At 22.4% G+C, this 22,715-nt stretch overlaps 1 protein-coding gene across 4 annotated transcripts in view; it reads left to right on the top strand.

Moving 5' to 3' along the window:
* The window catches only part of LOC129607094 (putative uncharacterized protein DDB_G0282133), a 130,852-nt gene that overhangs the window by 93,245 nt on the left and 14,892 nt on the right, over positions 1-22,715 (top strand). For 2 of the 4 annotated variants that reach the window (XM_055517823.1, XM_055517822.1), the window contains exon 2: positions 20,634-21,873. The exons of the other annotated variants lie outside the window; for them this stretch is intronic. In XM_055517823.1, the coding sequence (XP_055373798.1) occupies positions 21,015-21,873 (859 nt within the window). In that variant the 5' untranslated portion in view covers positions 20,634-21,014. The remainder of the gene's footprint in view (positions 1-20,633; positions 21,874-22,715) is intronic. 4 annotated transcript variants of the gene reach the window in all.

Here is a 22,715-nt window from a genome sequence, read left to right as displayed (position 1 = left end):
GTATCCAATTATTTTGCAAATTAATTGTGAGATTTTTTTTTATGACGCAAGCATTAATTAATATTATTCAAATTTCTATTCATCTTTAGACATTTTTGCAAAACATAAAGTTTATTTTCATAAACAACAACTTTTTTATTTTTTTTGTTGCATCCAACAATTTTGTCTTTATAAGCGTAAGATTAAAGCGCTTTTTTTTTAAGGCATCATTTATTTTTTGTTTTATACTTATCTACACAGCTTGCACAGATATGACATTATATTCATACTAGTGTGTATGTATATCGTATACCTATAGCATTTCAAATAGTCTAACCTTCAAAAAAGGTGAAATAAATTAATAAATAAAGAATTATAAAACTATTGAACTCCCACATCTCATTATAAAATTATTTGTAGTATTAAGGCAGACTAACTGGAAGACATGAGTATCTTTTATTTTTGGCAAAAAAATTTGAATATTTTATTTACGTATGATGTATGATAAATACACTTATATACCCACCATTTTACAATTTTAAAATCTAAATAATTTTTTTTTTTTAAATAAAATTAACAAGTGTATACAAAATTTTCCTCCCATTGAATATTCTAGGTCATTTTAAATAATAATAATAAAGAAAATATTATTTTTTTGTAAGAAAAACGAGAAATCAAACAATGAAAACAAATTTCAATTCTCTTATTCAAAAAAATTAAATAAACTTGTAAATCAAAAACTATACGAGCCTAAATGAGAAACAATTGCAGTGTAAATTTTAAAAAAAACAAGAATGAAATTCGACAATAATTTTTATTCGTATATGCAAATTAATTGGCAAAGCAAGTATTACAAATTTTATATGCTCGCGGCATTTAATATAGAACAATATTTGCTTGCAGTAGCTTCAAAACTTCTTTTTAAAGCTTGGTCTTCTGTGATATAACATAACCAACCAAAAAATGCTATTATTTTTCTAATAAGAGCCTGTAACGCAAACTTTCAATAGGTAAATATTGAAGTATCCTGTACCATAGATTTTTTTTTTGATTTTAAAAAAATTTCCTGCTAAAACAATTTACATTTCACTATGCGGTCACATTTTCCTTTTGAAGCTTTAAGTGAAGTTGTTTTTCTTTCTTTCCTTTAAAAGAAATAATTTAAAATTCTCGTAAAGTCTCTATTTTTAGTATTTATAATGTCGAAAGGTCTGGAAACTAATTAATATGCAAAATAAAGTTTTTAATTAAGAGAATTTACACTAGAATTATTTTTTTTGAATTAGCTAAGTTTTGTTGCAGTCTACCTGCAGGTTAATGTCTTATAAAAACAGGAATGAAATTTGTATGTTGTGTGTTGCGTGTGTGTTTTAAAAAGGATTTTCGTTTAACAAAATGTCAAGAGTGCTCGCATTAATTTGCTTCAAAAAATGTAAATTTAGTATTTGGAAAAGAATTTTGTTTGTTTGTACTATTCGAAAGACATAAAATATGACAATTGACAATTAGAGAGAAATGACGCAAACTTAATTATTCTTAATAAAATTTCTATTTTAAATTAAATGCTGTTGAAGCAATTTCTTTGACATTATGTAGGTAGTTTTCCCCTTAAAGTCATGTAGAACTTTTCTAAAAAGCAATAAAGACTGAAAAATTTGTTTGCATAACAAAATTACTAACAATAAAACTTTTGACAACAAATTTAATTTATAATTTGAAAGTTTTCAGCATTTTTTAAAAATAGACACATATAGAGCATCGCACATAAAAGAATTATTATAAAAGACTTCATAAATAGATCTACATAAAGGACTCACTATCCAATCAAAAATAATTTTTATTAAAGAAATGCGAGGATTCTTTAATACACAATCAAAGAAATTCTGGCTTTTTTTTTAATTACGTCCCATTTTCGCTAATATGCCGCATAATATTGCTTTAAGAAAATTTGTGAGCCACAAAACCTATAAAATAAATAGTTTGTAAGAAAAATATTAAATTAAAACCAATTGTCTTTTTTTGAATTAATTAAAGTGAAATTTTAAATACAAAGTATAAAATTTTGTGTTTTTTGTTTTAAAATCTGTGTTTCTAGGTTTTTCGTTTTTGCTTTCATCTAGATTCAAACTTGTTAATTTGTTCTTGCTATAAGCAATACCAATACTTAAAATTAACTCATCTGTTGATGAGATTTTTGAAAAAATTTGTATGCATTAATGTTTTTTGCCTAATTGTAAAGAAAAATAAGAACATCTTGTTAAATAAGATTTAAATTAAGGCACAAAAGAAAAAGGATAACAGAAAATCTAGAATATTTTTTTTGTTTTTTTATGTTTCTTGTACATAACTGACAATTGTGTCATATCTATATTATGAATATTAGCATTTTTAATATAAGGATATGAGGAAATTAAGGATTTACATCAATATACCATATCTGTTTAAAATTCAAAGCGACGTTTGAAATACATAATTAACATTTTCTGTTATAATCAAAGGGAAAAACTTTGAAAGATTTTCTGTTCTAAAAGAGAAAATTTCCTTTCTTTAAGTTGCAAGATTTTATAATAAATATTTTATTATATTCAATGTAATTTGAAAAAATTTCCGTAAACTGAATTTTAAATAATTTATATAAAAGAAAAATAGTTCTAATTATATTAATTTAAAAAGTTTTTGAAAAGGCGAGTTAAAGCATAACTTGTGCAATTTTGTACCCAAATAAGTAACTATAAAAGAAATGATTGCAAGAACTGATGATTATCAAAATTTCTCATCTGATTATCAATTAGTCAATTGATTAGTTTGTTTTCTTAAAGATTAATTTATAGGAACCAAGCACGAAAAAGTTCTAAACTCGATTTTAACCCAAACTAGAATCTTCTTTTCTTAAAAAAATCTTTTTTTTTTTTAAATTCGAGCTGTTGATAGAAGTTATACTGTTGTGTATTAATTACAAGACCATTTTGTCGTAGTTTTTCCGGCTTAGACAATATGATTTCGGGGCGAAAACTTCCTATGCAGTTTGCTTAGAATCAAAAATTAAAAGCATTTCACGAAAATTTTTAAATTAATTTTTCAAAATATATATATAGAAATATATATATATATAGAGAGAGAGAGCGAAGAGTTGCAAAAATTTTAAAATTTTCATATTTAGTAATAAATCTTTTGAGTAAGTTTTCGAAATTCTTTTTCAAAGCAACTTAATTTTTAAACTGGAATTAAAAAAAAATTAATGTGTATTTGTTTTTGATCGAACTTTAAAAAATCCAACTAGACGATCGAATTTTAAAAAAATCAAAATTTTCAAACAGTATTATGTATGATAGTGTGTGAAAATCAAACAATTTGATTAGATAATAAATCATGTATGATGTTGTAATCGAACCGCATAATAAGGTATGAAATCATGTATGATTATGATATTGTAATTAAAGCGCTTGTTTAGATAGCGAATCATGTATGATGTAACAAATTATGTATGACAGTATAATCGAACAGAAGTTGCGAAGTAAATTTCATTCAACTTCAATATTTTTTTTTATGTATGTAAATATAATTTTATTTTAAAATCTAGTAAGAAAGCTAACTAAACGAAAAATAGTAAGTGATAAATTTAAGGCAATTAAAAAATTTTATAAAATATTGTTCTATATTAAAAATTAATGTTGCCTACAGCGCACTTAGCTAGACAACAAAATAAAATTTATTTTTAAAATTTTTTTCAACATCACTTTAGTATTTCCGTTCATCTAATACCTACTGATTTTGTTTAACGTTAAAAATAATAAAGTTTTCTCTAAAATCTTATTTATAAATTTTATAGAAAAATTTTTTTTAATAAAATTCTATATTTATATAAAGTTTTTGTAAACATATTATTGCGTTTTTCTTCCTGAGGATGGTTTGGTCAGTCTAACGTTGTATTGCTGCGTGCTCTTAATTATAAGAGAAATGTTTTTATTTATACAAAAATTATTTTTAATATTTTATTTTTTTTTGTTTTTAATACAAAATTTATATTTTAATTTACAAATAAATTTCATTGGGTTTTTATGTTTAAATTTTTTGTTTACTTAAGTTTTTGTTTGGTACACTGAAAGAAAATTTCTTACAATTGCCAGAAATAGTTATTTTTCATTGTTTTCTTTTTGATTCTTTTTATAAAATAAAATTTTTGTTTTAAACATAAATAAATCTTTTGAATTTAAAAAAAAACAAATCTTTTTTTTTAAACAAAAAGAAAATAATTCTAATTTTTATATAAAACTTTTGTGGTTTTTGATAATTTTTTTATTTTTGAACTCAAAAAAAACTTGTAACTCTTTTATTGTATAAATTTTTTTTTATTTAGTTTACTTTAAACTTATTAAAAAACTTTTTTAAATTTAAACTTTTTGAGGTTTAAAAGTTTTAAAACTAAAATTAAGTTTTTTTCTTGCATAATTCTTTATTGTGTATTTCATACAAAGCACTGAATAAAATACAGACCTCAATTAAAGAGCACTTAAAAAGCTTTGTAAAATTTTATGGACCTATAAATAACTTAAACAATAAATTCAATAAATCATTAAAAAAAAAATTCTTAATCAAAATAAAGTTTGACCCTAAAATTCTGAAATTTATAATCTCTTGTATATTGGATTCACAAAATTATGATAACCTACATTTATTCCAATTTCACTGATAAGCCAAGCCAATTTTTGTATTTTGAATAATATTAATATAAAAATACGTAGAAAGTTTTACAAATAAACAGAATAAACCGATTTTTTGATTTACACATCATGGAGATAAGAAATTGTAATTTATTCGTGTGCAAAATTAACGTTGCTATTAAATAATGAAATTTTAAGAAATTCAGTAACTTCTGTGATAAATCTTTCTCTTGAATTTTTAAAATTTTATTTAATTTTTCCAGAGACAAGTCTACTCGTCCTCTCTTTTACACCAAAACAATTTTTCTCAAAGTTCCTCTTTAATTTTTAATAATATTTATTCGATTATTGCTCTAAAATTAATTTAATTATTGGTTCTATAAATTCAAATTGAAATCTATAATAATTGCTTTATGAGTATTGAATTTTTTTTTGAAGCAAGTTTATTCAAAACATTGTTAAAGTTCGCTCAATATTGGTACACTGGCGAAAAATTTGTCAAGTGAATTTAATTGCATTTACTAAAAATTAATTTATTGTCAATAGAATTTTGATAACACCAGTTACTTTCACAAAATTTGACAGTTTTGTGCGGTTTGATAATTTAATTTTATTTTTGCTCAAATTTACTGGAAGAGTCGACACCAATCAAAAGATAGATACAAAATACCAATAATTCGTTATTAAATGGGTTTCTGATAAATTTCAAAACATGAAAATAAAATTTATTTGACCTTAATAGAGCACACTTTCCTTCAAAAATTAAAAAAAAATATATCTTATTAAAATTATAGTAAAAAAAGGAACAACAATAATTTGTAATTTTTATTCAAGGAATGTTACGTGTAAATATTTTCATTTTTTCTTTTTTTTTCCTTTTATATCCCGTTAAATTATATTAATCACTCCATTGAAAAAAATAAGCCATTAATAAAAGAAAAATTGCCGCGAGAACATTAAAAAGAACAAAAAAAGAGACAAAAACTAAATTTACTCCAAAATTAAACTGTGAGAACACATAGTCATAGACTATGATTATACATAGATAGGTACACATTGAAATATAGGTACATAAGCCATAAAAATGTGCAAGAATTTGTGTGTGTACGTCAAAAAATTAATTCTTTTATTTTTCGCTTTGAAAATATTTTTTGAGTCGGCATCATCTACAGTGATTATAATTAATTAATTTTTATGATCATAACCTAAAAAGAAAAACAAAAAAAAATGAAGCCAAAAATCCTCTATAATATTTCGGCATTTAATGTATGGCATCATATTTATTATTATTACCATAGACACAGAAGAAAGGGAAACGCAAGAAAATAGAAACTGAATCCCGAAAATAGATAAAAATTAATTTTAATTTAAATTGAAGACATGTTTAATGGTAATTACACCAATTTTTATTATTGGTAGTTAATATTTTGCACATAATTTTCTAATAATCCTGAATTTCGTTCATATTTATTTCTAACATTAAAAGGATATAAAATCTGAAAACAAAATGAGAAAAAACAAAACAAAGAAGATTAGGTAAAATCTATGGTTTGCAAAGTAGCATTTTTCCCTTGAACAAGTAAAAATACGGCTCTTAAAAACAAACTATTACATTTTAAATTCAGATAGCAAAATAAAAACAAAAAAGCAATTGAAAGAGGCGTTAACATAATTCAAGGATTAATTGCGTCAGTTTGAAATAAGGAATTTGATAGAATATTATTTACCATCAAATTTCTGCATTTTTATAAATTTGGAAGAGCTCTCAGTTTCGGAAATATCAGGCGTTGAAAATTCAAATTTTACAAATTTCGAGTGGCGATAACCACGGGCGTACGGACGGGCTGACCGAATGAAACTAATCAAAACTTCTTTTCAATAATTTTTTGGAAAATTACTAAAAAGGATCATTTTTATTATTGATGCTCTCTAATATTTATTTTTTACTTTTTAAAAAAAAAGTGTTAAAGAATCGTAAAAGAAATCTTTTTCAAAAATTTTATTTTTCTTTTTACACACAAAAATATTTTTTATTACACCTTTATTATTACATTTCGGCAGTCAGCCAATTTTACGTATATGTTTACTTACCTATTCAAATACAAACATACTTAAATATTAAATTGTCTATATATCTGTTATATATTAATAGAATAAATATATTTTTATACAAGTATAAGAGTTTTGTATACGCACAATATTAATTTATATTCTATGTAGTCAACATAGCCCCTTATTATTGTACAAAGTAATAAAACGCGAAATTGTGGTTGACAATCTATATGTGGTAAATAAATTTATAGCATAAATTATACGATATACGAATTGTCTATCCATACTTAAATACAAACATACATACGTATTTAATAGATTATGTTTTGTAATCTATAATGTTGATAACATAAATTTTATGAAGTATTTTAGTGCCAAAATATTTATAATAACGTTTTGCCTGTTAACTATATGGCTATTAAAACTATTAAGTCATCACCATCAATTAAAACACCACCAATAATATTTGTTGGGAAGTCATATAAATAAATAAAAAAAAGTTTAGTTATACATTTACACATACTACATACATGTTTATAAAGTGTTATCGACTTCAGAATTACTGCAATATCGAATTTTTTCTTTTTATTTTAAAAATAAAGACAAAAGGAAAACAAGCTATGTATGTCTGTATATGTTCATGTATTATATTTTAATGGTAATGTGTAATTGAAACGGACCCTATAGTGTAAAAAGGAAATTATAAATATATATAATATACGCGCATAATATTATATACGGTTATAAATAGTGAAGAAGAAAAATAAATTTGTACTTTAATTAACGAGTTCAAATATAAAATTGTTTTAGGAAATATTTTCGATATAAAATTTACGGGGTCCCTTTTTTAAGAATTTTAATTTAATTGTGCATATTGTGAATTGAGATATTTTATAGCATATACATTGTGAATAAAAGACGTGAAAAAAGGACTAACATACATATGTAAATAATAATTAAGTTAAACTATGACAGTCTATGATTGAGCATTATTTAGGAGTTTATGTAATAAATGGGATCAAATTATTTTTCAAAATATTTTTAAAATATGTACGTAATTATTATATATATGTATATTAGCATATAATTTGTTTGACAGTATAGTTGCATTTTTATTTAAAAATATACATTATTTAAAATCTCTCTTTGACACACAAAACTTATAAGATTTTTTGTTGTTCATTATATGTGGTACTAACTATAAGGATATACATACGTTAATTATAATATGAACGAATCTTTTGGGAATATATATATATATATATATATAATATACAAGATGGACATACGTCTCCATATTTGTCGTGTCAATATTTATGTCAAAAATTGAGGTTTAATTGGATTAAGTTGAGGAAATTATTCATATGACGCCATTGGAATAAAAATTATCGCTAAAAGAAAGAAAGGAAATATTTTTTGAAAGTATTATGGGGAATTCTTATTACGGGGAAAAATATTTTTAATTTTCACTTCTTTATTAAGGATTCTTTAAGTCCTTAAGACAAATAAAACGTGGTTTTGTATAAATTCATTATCACTTTTCAAATTTCACTTGGTTTTTATCAAGACGAAAATATTTCTTATCTAAAATATTTAACTTTCTTATATTTTTTAATCAAAATAAATTTAATATCTCTCTCTATATTCTATTATGAATATCCTTTTAATAACTGAGACTTTTTAATACAAAAACTTAATTGATGAAATATCTTAAATTTGAAATATTTTGGCCATAAACTCTTGTACAGACAATTTAAATAAAATTTAAATAATTAAATGAGATATTCTAGGAAATCCTTATAATTATTAAGTCTTTATATACTGCGCGTAATGATAATAACTAATAAAATTTGCATATTTTAATATACTTATTTTTTTTTCTAATTTGCATAAATGAATAAAATTTATAACTTATACTTTTGTCCTATTTTTTTCTTATGATTTACTTATAATTTCGTCCAGTCCGAATTATTCTAACAAAAAAGTTTTATGAGGGTTACAGTCTTGGTACAGCAACTACTCTTATAAATTTTATATTTTACACAACTTTTATGGGATGTTATAGGTAGGCTATACCAGATTGCTTTTATTATTAGATATTGTATTTTCCAAAATGATTCGAAAATTTTAAAATATATACTTTCGTCTTTTAAAATAAAGGAATCAATTTTAAATTTTTTCATTTTAAAAAAGGTTTTTTTTTTTATTACTTTGCAAAATCTATGCAAAGTTGAAGTACTTTTATATTACCTGTACTATGTTATGTATTTACATATTTATATATAATCTATGTCTACGTGTGTATGGTGCAATATAAATCAAGTATATGTGCATATATAAAAGTTACATTTACAAATTGAGGTAAAAATTATTCCAATTTATTATAAAATAGGGCTCGTTTCTTTCTTATTTTTTTTTTATAGCGTTTTCAAGAAAAACATAATTTACAAAGTAGCATACGGTTTTGTATGCATATACAGTGAAATCCGTGTAAAATTATATCGGATAGCATTATAAGCTGTTTATTTTCAAAATGACACACAAATTTTTTTAATATAGTGTCACTTGTATTTGTAATCGAACAATGGCAACACCTTGCAATAGAAATATTCAATTTCATTTAAAGTAAGTCGTTTAAAATTCTACCAACAATTGAAATTAAATTCACATTTGCCAAAAATTCTACCAAAATAAAAGTGAATAATTTTAATATTTGCCCAGAGATGAAATATTCAAAATTCCTGTATTTCTTTCATGTAATGTCAATTTAAATCAAACGTCAAATTCAATTTTATTTCAATTGTTGACTGAATTGATGTTGTTTTGAAATTTGAAAATGTTCATGCAGTTTTAAAGTTTTTCCACAATAATTTTTTAATTACAGTAGAAATAATTGTTATAGTAAGAATTATTAAGTATTTTTAAAAATTGTTTTAACTCCATTTTATTTTCACAAAATATGTCAGATTAAAAATACTTCATTTATTTTCCCACAGTATGATATAAAACAGATCCTAGAGTTTTAACGTCACTAAATTCTATGAATTTTTCAATGTGATATCATGCAGATTCTACTGTATCATTCAAGTATATTAAGAATATATGTATATTAAGAATATCAGCCTACATTTATGCATATAAAACATACCTACGTATATTATGTACATACAAATTTAAATATATAAAAATTTCGTATAACATGTAACATGAATTAGTGTATTAACATTATATGTATATATGTACAATGCCTGTATACATAATAATACTTGTAGAAATAGTAAAATAAACATAAAATTGTATTAAAGCATTACATTAAATGAAAAAAAAAATCGCGAAAAATATATGTACGTAATTTTAAATTTAGAAGTAGACTTTTTTTTATTTGAAAAATAATTTTTTTTTTACCCCAAACAGAGGGAAAAAATTCGTTATACCTACACATATGCAATGAGAATGAAAGAGAAAACATGATTAATATTTTATTTTCTTTTCCTCTTTTTCTTTTCTTGTTTTGAAAGCAAAAATATTTGTGTGTTTTTCTTTAAGTATAATGATTTCCTTTCAGTTGATATTTTGTGCTGAGCTGATTTGGTTTAAATGTCACTTTTGTTTTTTTTTTTTAATTCGTCGTGATGTTTTAACATAATAATATCTTCGTCGTGTATTCGTTTTTACCGTTAAATTTTTTATTTTTCGTTTTACATTTGTTTTTTCTTTTCTTACATATTTCAAAATGTAAAAAATGTTTCATAAAAAATTGGGAAAAATTATTTTGCGATATAAAATGAATTCTACGGTTATACTAACCGGTTTTTATATTCGGCAAAATATAATAAAACAGAAGAATGATAGTTAAAATATTAAACGTGAAATGAAAATTATGAATTAACCAAAAAAAGAAAAAAAAAATCAATCAGAATTTATTATCAACTGTTATGACAAATAAATGTCATTTAAAAAAAATCTTAACATGTAATTTAATTATAAATGAAAAAATTAAAAAAAAAAGAGTTTTAAAATTATTTTAAATTAGAAAATTATTTTTTTTTACATACATACATACATAAAATGGTTGTACACATGTGTGCATGCATATTGTATTAAAATATATTTCAATTTTTTTTGAAAAATTTTAAAATACCTGAAGATTTTTCAATATGAATTCAAAAACAAAGAGCTAAAATTAAATTAAAAATATTTTACTGTGAGAGTTTTTTTGAAAAGAAAACAAAAAAAAATCTATTTTTAGTTTTTTTTAAGAAATTTTTTTTTCAAATATTAATTTATGTCATAGTAAAAATATAAAGGTGTTGAAACATTAAAAGATTTTTCGAAAAAAAGAAAACAAAAAAATTATATTTTTAAAATTTAATTTTCTTTTGCAAAAGAATTGCAAAAATTTTTAATAGTGTATTTTTAAAAATAAATTTTAATTTATACAAAAGCAAAAATGAAATTATCTTTAAAAGAAAAAAGAAATTAAAATGTAATAAAAAAAACTTTTTTTTCATATAAAATTTTTTTTAACCCTTTAATACCTGCAAATAATAATATTTTCGTTCGTATTCATAATCTCATTCAATTTAATATCATCTCATAGATGTCGCTATTTCATAAAATATTGTACGGAATAGTTGTTATATTTAGTAAAATATGTCAAAACTAAATGCTCCAAGAACATCTGTCATTGCCGGAAAAAACGGCAAGTCAGAAAGAACAATCAACTTGTCAAGGCGAAAGCCGTAAAAATTCTGTAGAAAAATTTGAGCAGCTTAAACACTTTTAAAAATATTTAACCTGCCAATGACGGAATTAATATTGATAAAATAATAATTAATTGAAAAAAATTAAGAATTAGGAAAATTAAGAAAATTTCCTATTTTAGCTTAACATGAAACCTATGTTCCAACCATAGTCCCTTTTCCGATTTTGACAGCTTATACTCTATTATACATATACGAATAATACGTTAACTTATAAAAATGAAAACTTATTATAAATAACTTGTTAATTTTACTGTTCCAATATAAGTATTTTGCAAGGTTTTATTCATAAGATTTAACAAGATGCTAATTTTTTAACAAAAATTTTCATTATTATTTACATATTTCATATATACACATGTACTTGCTGTTGTTGCTCACTGTAGAGCATAAAGAGACGTATGTTGTGCATAAAAAAGATTATTTTTAGTATATATAAGATTTTTGTTCCAATTCCAATATATACTAGAAGGTTATTGTTGCCAATTTGTATAAAATAACTAAATAAATAAAAAAAAGTACATTATTAAATCAATTAGCACTTAATAATTTAGCAAAGTATATTTTTTTGTTTTGGCAAAAAGAAATACGTAAAGAATACGAAAGGAGACAGGTATTCTGCCTGCAATTTTATGTTTATGATATAAATGCATATTATACAATAATAATAGTTATTTAAAATTAATTTCCTAAAATAAGAAATCATTCTTGATTTTTAAATTTTTAGATGCATTATAAAATGAATTTTAAATGGATGTTTAAAAAACAAAATTATGAAAAGGATAAAAAAAGAGTATTCAATTTATTTTTGAAATAAATGTACAATTGGGAATAGATGCTCGCATCAGTCACATAATTTCTATTTCACATGAATATCCATTTAAAAATGACGTTTCAATCAACTTTTGTTTACTACCAAACATTGCTCATGGGATTTTGTTTGATTTGATGTATAAACAAAACGTCTGTGAAAACAATGTTCATCGACTGTGAACACAATGTTCATTCAATTTATATCAAATAGAATCTGTGAAGAAGGTTTGATATGTGAAATACTTATTCTTGCTGTTTCTCAAATTTGTGGCTTTTATAATCAAACATAATTACATATTTACCGTTTATCATTCTGTTACATTCCGCATAATTACATTTCATTCTGTTACATTCCGCAATTTTTTGTCATTTAAGGCTTGTCATAAGAATTATAATCATTATTTTCAATAATAATCATGTAATTTAAACCGCCAGATGTCGCTAGATAACAGAAAATTTCGTGTCTGATAACCCTTTTTCGAAGAACTTATTTACACATTTTGACAATATTAACTTCACAAATTAATATTGTCAAAAGTTATTAATATGCATAATAAAAAGGCTAGTTTTTTGTGAGTGACTCACATTCAGTATGCAGTTCTTATGGGGTTAAAATTGATTTTTTTTTGGTTGTTTAATTTTCAATAGAATAAAGTTTAAAATAATATTTTTAATCTTTTTTTTTTGAAGAAACATGCTATGAAATTATAACCTAAATAAACTTAGAAAAAATTAATAAAAGATAACAAAAATTTTGTACAAGTATGTTCATATTTACCCATACACATACATATGCTCGCAATATTATAATATAAAAAGTTTTATTGAAAAAATACACAAAATTTATGACTAAATGTTTAAAATATGAAAAAAAAGCGAAAATGTACAAGAAGGAAATTAAAAATCCAAAAAAATATTTTAAAAATAGAATCCAATTGCTTATTCTAATACAATTTATTGAATATAATCGCATTTATACAAAGAAATTCAATTTTCACTATGTATACACTTTTAATTTTTAATTAAAAGCAAAAAAAAAACATTTTAGCTCTTTGCTTTCAAATAGTTTCAAAAATAAATTTTATTTAAAGTAAAAAGATATTCTACGGGGGTATTTTGAATATTCTATGTATGCTTTCTATGTAATGCGAGTTGCTATGTGTCTATTAATCGTATTCTTATAAAAAAAGGAAAACTGAGTACAAAGTCCATTTTATATTGAAATGATGTAAATGCATGTTCATTACATGATTGCACGATTTATTTAAATTTAAAGTACATTTATTACAAAATCAAAAACAAACCAAAAAAAAAAAATGAATTTTAAGTGTGTGGCAAAATTTATTTATATACATGCATAGTATGTACACATTAATGTAGATTTATAACCAGAACCACATGCACACACTATATTATGTGTAATTCAAATTTATCCCAGTTTTCATTAATGTAGGAAAAAACTACTGTCATACTGCGGTAGGGTACATAAAATGACATTATTGAAAACAACTGATTACATTTTTGTAGAACTGACCACATGTTTGTAGAAATTGTGTAAAGGTCAAAATTGTGTTCACTATATAGGCAGTATGTAATTTTATTGAAATTTTGTTTTAGGTAACAAAATGTTAAAGTCTTTAAAATTTAAAATCTGTCAAAATGAAAACAAGTCGACTTAGTATAAATAAATCAGAATTTAAAAGAAAAAGAATTGTAACTAATAAATTGCTTTTGATGAACCGGAACGCACATTCAAAAATGTTCGAAAAAATAAGGCAAAATATTTTGTCAGTATAAGCAGCATTATTTTTTCTGAAATTGTCCAAAATTTTATCAATTTTATCTCTTAAAATTAAAAACTATGTTAAAAAAATGAATATTGCATTCAAAAACAATAAAAAGAAATTACATTTTTAATCGGGAATTTGTAAACGTCAAAATTCTATACAAAAGTATATAAAATATTTCAACTGCGCACACTACACATTGTAGAAATACTGCATTTATGCTTTAATTAAAACAGATTTAGCACAAGAACCACATGCACACACTGTTATGTTTGATTTAAATTTATGTTTGCCTTCAACATTTTTATAGAACTTTGATTTATTGAAAGTTTGCTTCTGTTAAAATTCTTGTATTTTTAAATAACATTACATAAATTATAAAATACAATAAATAAAAATTTATTCTTGAAAACTCATTACATACTTTATACATACTTTAATAAATTATATTTTTTAAAAAAAATTTAATACCAAACAAATTATAAACAATTTGTAAATAAGAAATTTCAATACGGACACACACATTGTTTAGAAATTTGGGGATCCCGGTGTTATAAGAAATTATATACTTAAAAATCGCATTAAAAATGCACAAAATATTTGTTATTTTACAAGAAAAATTTTATATTCAATCATGCATTTAAAAATTTCTACATTTATTTGTTATGCATTTTCTATATTTAAAATCATGTTTTTCTAAGTTCTTAAATATTATAACTATGAAGCAATAATTTGTTGTTGGCAACTCTTTTTTTAAATTAATTCGTCCTCTTATGTGGTAGACCACAATTTATACACATGCAACTTTTTTAAATAAATCATCATTGAATACAATTGAAAATGTCAAAATTTAATAAAATGAATAATAATAAAATAAAAATGACGAAATTATTTAATTTAAAATTCTTTATAAAATAACAACATTTTCAATTATTTCATTTTATTGTGGATAGGTACGATTCATATAATTGAAATAATAAAATGAAATATTTTAGAAATTATTTTATATTAAAATAAAAATATTTTAAATTTAGTACAATATTTTGGCACTAATTTTATTGTAATATTCTTAATTATCTATAATTATTATATACATGCATGCATACATATATTATTCATATGTATTTGTGCTTTAAAAATTTTAATTTTTTTGCTTCTATTAAAATAAAAATTAAAATTCACTTTTATATTAATTGAAATAATTTAAAAATGGCATAATAAAATATTTAATTGTTATACACACAGTTGACCCAGTCCAATACTAATAAATTAATATGTATCAGAAGAGTATACATACATAATTATGCTGTACCTCTGTATTAGTTAGTGTATTGAATTCACTAAAAATTATAGCCCCTAAAAGTATGTAAAATACAAAAAATTAGCTTTAAAAACTGTAAATTTTTTTCGAATTATCAACAAATTTAATTTTCATTTCATTTAATCTGTCAATTAAAAATATTGTCAAATACTCGTATATGATTTCAAATCAAAATGAATAATACACTTTTTAAGCTCATGGTGGAAATCTTCTTTTTTATTTTGAAATTTACTTTAAAAAAAAATCAATAATATTTCCTTATGGAAATCTGTTTTCCGGGGCGTTACAGATTCACCTATAACTTTGAACTTTAAAGAAAAAGTCAAAAAAAGCGAAGAATAAAAGAAAAATTTAAAGTAAATAAGAAAAAGAATTTTGGTTTATTTTTTTAAAATGAAAAATTTAATTTAAAATAATTTTCAAATAAAACGTAAATATTTGGTTTTCATATTATAAACTTGTTATTTACGTCATACCAAGTTCATTTTAAAGAAAAAATATTAAATTTTTATTTATAATATGCTAATGAATACCACCTTGTTTGTTACCCAAATAATGCACAAATGTACATACATATAAAAAATTAAGAGAATGTGAAATTAAATTAAAGCTCCAAATTGGGAATCTTAAATTGTTTTTCAAGGAAATTTTGAAATTTAATCTTTCTATTTAAAAAAAAAAATTATAAAATAATGTTAATGATTAATTTCAATATAAAGTAACTATAAAAAAGCAACTTCTAATGGTTTTACTTAAATAATCTAACTCAAATTAAATCGATATTAAATCTTAGCGATTATTCCGCGGAACAAGATGACTCGTTATACAACGACTCCCAGTGACAGTTATTTGAATTATTATTAGACAGAACGATAGCTTTGTTTATTTTGCGGTCGTTCTTCTTACTATGATTTGTTGTCATTTTTACTATTAATGATTTTTGCAACAATTTTTGTCAAAATTCAAAAATTATGATTTATATTTTCAAAAATGTTGTGATACTCATTTAAGTTGTGATACGTCATTTTAATTTATTATACGTCACTTCAATTTTTACAGTTAACTCTCTGAGAATTACTTGGGATTGTATAATCTACTATAGTTAAAGAGAATAAATGTAATGCTACAAAATACTTTAATTCTCAATTAAATTGACAGTGTCGTTGAATATTGTATTTCAACGATGTTGCACGAACTTTCATATATTCAGTTAATTATCATTCAAAATTAAAAAAAAAATTATTGAAAAATTTCAACGAAATTTCTTGTTTTTGCAATTTCTTTTTAATTTCTACGTTGTATTTTGCAAAAATAAAATTTTTATTTTTTTGTTTATCAAATTTTTCGCATGGAAATCCTTTATTTTTTTTTTTTGAAAATTCATTTTTTATTTTTTAAATTAAGTAATTTTTTGCGAATAACAAAATTATATTCCAATTTGGCGCCATACCAAAATACAATTTTTATTTTACTCGTGGTCTTTTTATTTTTTTTTCGTTTTTTGATCTTATATGTGTAATATCTGTTGATTTTTGAAATGAAAGCAAGTTAAACTATAAGATTTCCTCTATATACCTTTGACCTTACACCCACAAGAATTCCAATTTAATTTCTGTATTTTCTGTATAGTTGTTTTGTTATGTGCTTATTGGCGATATTATAATAAATGTAATTTTTTTTTGTTTGCTTATTTTTAAATTCAAGATTTTTGCAATCACAAACTTGAAAAGTTAGTTATTTTTTTAAGCTTAATATTTTTCAAGTGATCTATACTTCTAGATTTTAAAATTTTAGAGCAGATAATATTTTTTAAAGCCATCATAGTTTCCTATAATTTTGTCATGAATAATATTCTTTGTCGAAAATAATATTAAAATCGCATATAAAAACATTCATGGGAAAAAAATCTTAAATGAATATTAAATATTTTTAGAATTAATCAGAGGCGGTAGAATACTTAAAAAAATATTTTATGTATTAAAAGATTTTCTATTAATACATTTAGAAATAAAATGCAAAAACACGTGATAAATTTTCTAAAATATTTCTGAGATTTTGTTTGTTGAGTTTATGAAAAATTTCTTTTTAGTAAATATACAAATAGGAAATTTGCAAAAAATGAAAATTTTCAATTGGAATAATAAAATGAAATAAATTCAAATATTGTGTGTCAAGCGCGACTACCATTTTGCTGATACAAATACATGTGTAACCATTTAATTACAAAACAGTTGAACCTCCACAACTCGAAAATCTACTTATCTCAAAGCCATATCAGTTCCCTTGAACATTGGCATTACGTTTTTTTTCTCTTCAGCGCAAAATCTCCATTACTCGAACTGTTTTAGCGTTCCCGTGCGACCTCGAGTTGTAGAGGTTTCACTGTATTATCAAAATTATACTTTTCTAAACGGATCCATTCTTTTGTATAATTTTTTAACTTCAAATATCCGATAAAGAGAAAGTGCTAAACGTGCCTTAAGTATTGTAGGAGTGTAAAATCATATACTAGCAGTGACAGTTAAAATTATTTTGTTAAATAATTATGACATCATAATTAATTTTTGATTATGTCTTTTATGAGTTTCGTTTTATGAGTTAAGTGCTTCATTAAGTATTGATATTTAGCCTTATTTTAAGTTTAAATAAACGTAAGAAACTAAGACAATTTTTTTAAAACTGAATAAAAACCATATATTTTATGTGGTTGGAACTTATTCATCTTTTTTTTAAATAGGATTTATATACTCATACATAAAGATTTCTCTAAATTTCTTAGCGATCAATTAATACTAGCTAAAAAAATTATTAATAGCTAAAATTTCTAATAATTTTCTTAAAATTTATTTCAAGTTCTACCATAATTTTTCTATATTTTTATTTTATCTTTATTTATTTTTGGACATAATGTCAATCAACTCTTCATATTAGATTAAATTATTAGATAAAAGCAATTTAATCTAGTTTCTCCAACTTTTCTTTAGAATTTACTTTTTACAGATTTTTTATTTTATTATTTATTTTTTGATAGCAGAAAGGTATTTGTGTTTTACCTCGTATGTTTTGATACGAGTACAGTTGTTTATAGTTATCGCCTTTGTGGCTATTAAATTGGAAAAAGATTAAATTAATAAGTAAATTAAAAAAAAACATCTTATCACAAAGGTTTAGTTTGAATTTCAAAAAATAATTTTAAAATGCACTTCTGTTAAGATTTTTTAATTCTCTTATCACCACATTCATACGATAAAAGAATTATAGGTGTACTGGTCGAAACAACATTTCAATCAAAAATCTTATCAGTAAAATTTTCGTTATTTTGTATTTGTTAACAATGACTTAAAATATTTTTATTGACAGAAATTGTTTTTTAAAAATTAAACATTTTATAACTATTAACCGTAATTTAAATTTTATTTTAAATTTTTAACCATATGTTATTCCAGAAATAAGGGACACTATAGAGTTTCTTTCACACGTCTGCAATATTATGTGATTCATTCAATAAAATTCTTGTGATTATAGCATTTTAGTTATTTCCGGGCAGATGCTTTTTTTTAACTGAAAAAGAGGCAAACTGATTCGACATGTGATTTTTTAAAGGCTTCATTACTTGCAAATTTCGCGCTAAAACAGAGAAGAATTTTGTTGTCTTTAAATGTGTCCCTATATATAAATAAAATTGTTAAATAATAAGGTTTCAATATTTATTCTGCAAAAAAAAATTAGATAAGATTAAGAATTTATTGTAAACTTAATAAAATAAAAAAAAAAAATAATTTTTGTTTACAAATTATTTTAATTATTTTATCGCTAAATTTTTATTAATGTTTTTTTTACAAAACAAGTTGTTGTACTCAAATATATAAATGTGAAATAAAATTTTATAGGTCGTATACATATACATATGTAGGTTTTAATCAAATAATCACATACATATGTATATTATAACTGTAAATTAGAGTGTGCATTATGAATCATAAAATTTATTAAAATTCGTTTAATAATCAAATGAAATTCTTAATCGTAAAAATTTATACTTAAATTTTTATTCTGGTTAACAAAATTTAAGAAAATTAAGAATCTCTTACTATTTATAGTTTAAAAAGGTTCTGAACTTGGTTGGCACAATTATTAATAAAAATAACAATGACTTATTGTTTCTAGGATTTTTGTCACTATTATTGTCTTTTTCAAATTTAAATTACAATTTACGCAATGACAATCTAAGGTAATGACAATCTATAAGAAGGACAGAGTGTAACATTTTGGTTCCCGTGTACTTTAATCAAAATTTAATTCTTTATTTGCCCATATATAAACTGTAATTGAAATGTTTATATAAATATTTAATTTTTAAGAAAATTTTTAAAAGGCAAAAATGAATTTATGTCAAAATAGAATGAAAATAGGAGTAAATTAAGTATTTTGAAAATATAGAACAATTCTTTAGGTCATTACAGTTTTATTGAACACAATAACTCATTTTTGCAAAAATATTGTATAGACCACTAATGCGCCTCATATACATATTATGTGAGTATATGCTGTTATCTTGCTCTTATTAAAAAATTCACTCATTTTACTTTTCCCCCTTTCATTTAATTTTATAAGAATTTTCAAGAATTATTCACTTACAAAAAAAAAATAAGAGTCATAAAGTAAATATGTAATTACAAATATTTTATAAATTTGATTTATTGCTATAGTCTGTATTTTCTAAATACATAGTAACCCTAATGTACTTATAGGTATTTAAAAATATATTGTCGATGTGTATGTAAATTGTACTGATTTTGAGCTTTCTTATCTACTATGTTCGCTTAATTCGTTCAACATTTTAAGCGTTACAACAGTGTTCTGAAAGTAGTAATAAAATTGTATTGAATTTATTAAGGCGGCATTTTTAAGGGCCTATTTTTATCGGCGCAATCTACAATATTGTCTTGTCGAATTAAAGAATTTTTTTTTATAATTCAAAGCTATTTTTAAGCGCAGGAGTGAAAAAAATAAATTTTTATTGTTACTAATTTTGCAATTAAAGTAAATATTTTAAAAAACTGTACTATACACTCGTATAATAAAATAAAATATTTTAATATACCCCATAATAATATCTTTTTGCAAAGCTATAATATACTACATGTACAAAAGAAACACATATATGTATGTATGTGTGTGTATAAGGAAATTCTTTAATAAAAAATTTTCGCAGTTTTATTTACTTATTTTAAATTTTTGATTTTTTTTCAATTAGAATTTAAAATTATTTTGCAAGTTTATTATGTGTTGATTACCGCATAATAATATATGATATAAACATAACAATTACCAATACATTGAAAAATATAATAACATAAATTATATTTAAAAATTATTAGTTATATGAATGAAAGAGATTCAACAATAAAGAATGAAAAAAAATAAAAAAAAAATTTAAATTAACAAAACTAAAAATTTTAACAGTGTTTAAATCATCGCAAAAATTAAAAATAATTGTATAACAAAATAAGAAACAATAAAATCAATCTAAATGTAATAATAAAATTACATAATTTGTGTATAAAAAACAATATAAACCAAGAGAAAAAGTGTTAAAAAGAACACATTTTACATAAATGGTTCCATTTAAAATCTAATGTTGTTACTATTACTTTGTTTCCTGATGAAACTTGTGGACTTATCAATGTTAAATCGGTCGCGTAACAACGGCTCGGCCAACAATCCTAACCATCAACATAATCATCATTTTTATCAAAATCATAATCATCATACTGCACATAATCATAATAATCATCATTTAAATCATAATAATTATAATTCTAATAATAATAACAATCATCATAATCATTATAATAATAAAAATATGCATTATTATGATGGTAGTGGAAATGTTGGTTGGGAGCAACAACAACATCAACAACTACAACAACAACGTCTATTATTATCCGGTCGTCGTGATAATATTTATTCTGGTGGTTTTGCCTGCAGAAGGCCATTATCATCAACTGGATCTGATTCATCGCATTCATCGTATTCATCATCAGATTCAGCAAAAGAGAATCGAATCTCAAATAATATTAATGTAAATAATAATAAAAATAATAATAGTAATAATAGTAATAGCAATGATAATGAATTTAATAAAATTATAATATTATTATTACATCAACAGAAACAACAATTAATTGAAGAACAATTAAAAAAATTAACATCACAACAATATCAACAATTATTGTTACAACATAATCAACAACAGCAAAAATATGCTGAACAACAAAAACAACAAGAACAACAATCAAAACAACAAAATTTATTATCAAAACAGCAATTGTATAACATAAATATTAATGATAATAGTAACAGTAATAATAATTTTGATATAAATAAATTATGTTCTATTAAAAATAATATTAGTATTAATAATAATAAAAAAACATGGGCTGAAATTGGTTCTAAAAAATGCCTAGGATTAAATTCTGATATTAATATTCAAGGTAACTTTTATAAAAAATTTATTTTTTAGTTTTAATATTTATTTGTATATTAATTTTTGTTGCGATAATTAACTGATCCGAAACATGAATTTATATATTTAAATACTAAAATAATATTTATGTTATGTGTACATAACGTGTAAGTGTTATGCTATGCATTTATAATATCATTTTACAATATTTATTTATTGTTATTTGATACAACATTTATTTTTTAAAATTTAATATTACCCTATAAATTTAATCTCTTTTAAAATTAAACAAGGTTATCAATTATTATTTATATAAATTGTTGATTAAAATTAAAAATGATATTTTTAGAAAATTTTTTCACTTCATTAATCATCCATTTGATTTTGAAAAATGATCTAATTACATACTTTTTAAGGAGTGCTAATTAATGTTATCAGAAAAATTTTATTGGGTAATAAAAAGTTCAGTTTATATTTCTTATTTTATTTCAGTGGTAATAAAGATATTTTGAGTACGCCGTATATGTTGTAGTTGACTACGCAAGAGGGAACATAATTATTTTGTAACAAAATTTAAAATATTTGAAAATGTTGCTTTCGTTAAAAAATTCACCAAATTAGAGAAATTTTTTTAATAAAATAAATATTTTGACTTATAAACGGGAATATGAAATTTTAAGCTCTCGTAATAACATAATTAGGATCTACACACAAAATTAGTTACTAACAAATTATAATATTAAAATATCCTCTTAATTATTGTTTAAGTTTTTATTATTTATTAAAATTTAACAAATAAAATATTGATCCCCTCTTATATAATAAATTAAAAACTACTATTATAATCTTATTAGCCCTTTAAAAACTGCA

Source organism: Condylostylus longicornis, unplaced genomic scaffold, assembly GCF_029603195.1.
Source record: "Condylostylus longicornis isolate FDR11 unplaced genomic scaffold, ASM2960319v2 ptg000026l, whole genome shotgun sequence".
Lineage (NCBI taxonomy): Eukaryota > Metazoa > Arthropoda > Insecta > Diptera > Dolichopodidae > Condylostylus > Condylostylus longicornis.
This window is presented reverse-complemented; position numbering and strand designations above follow the sequence as displayed.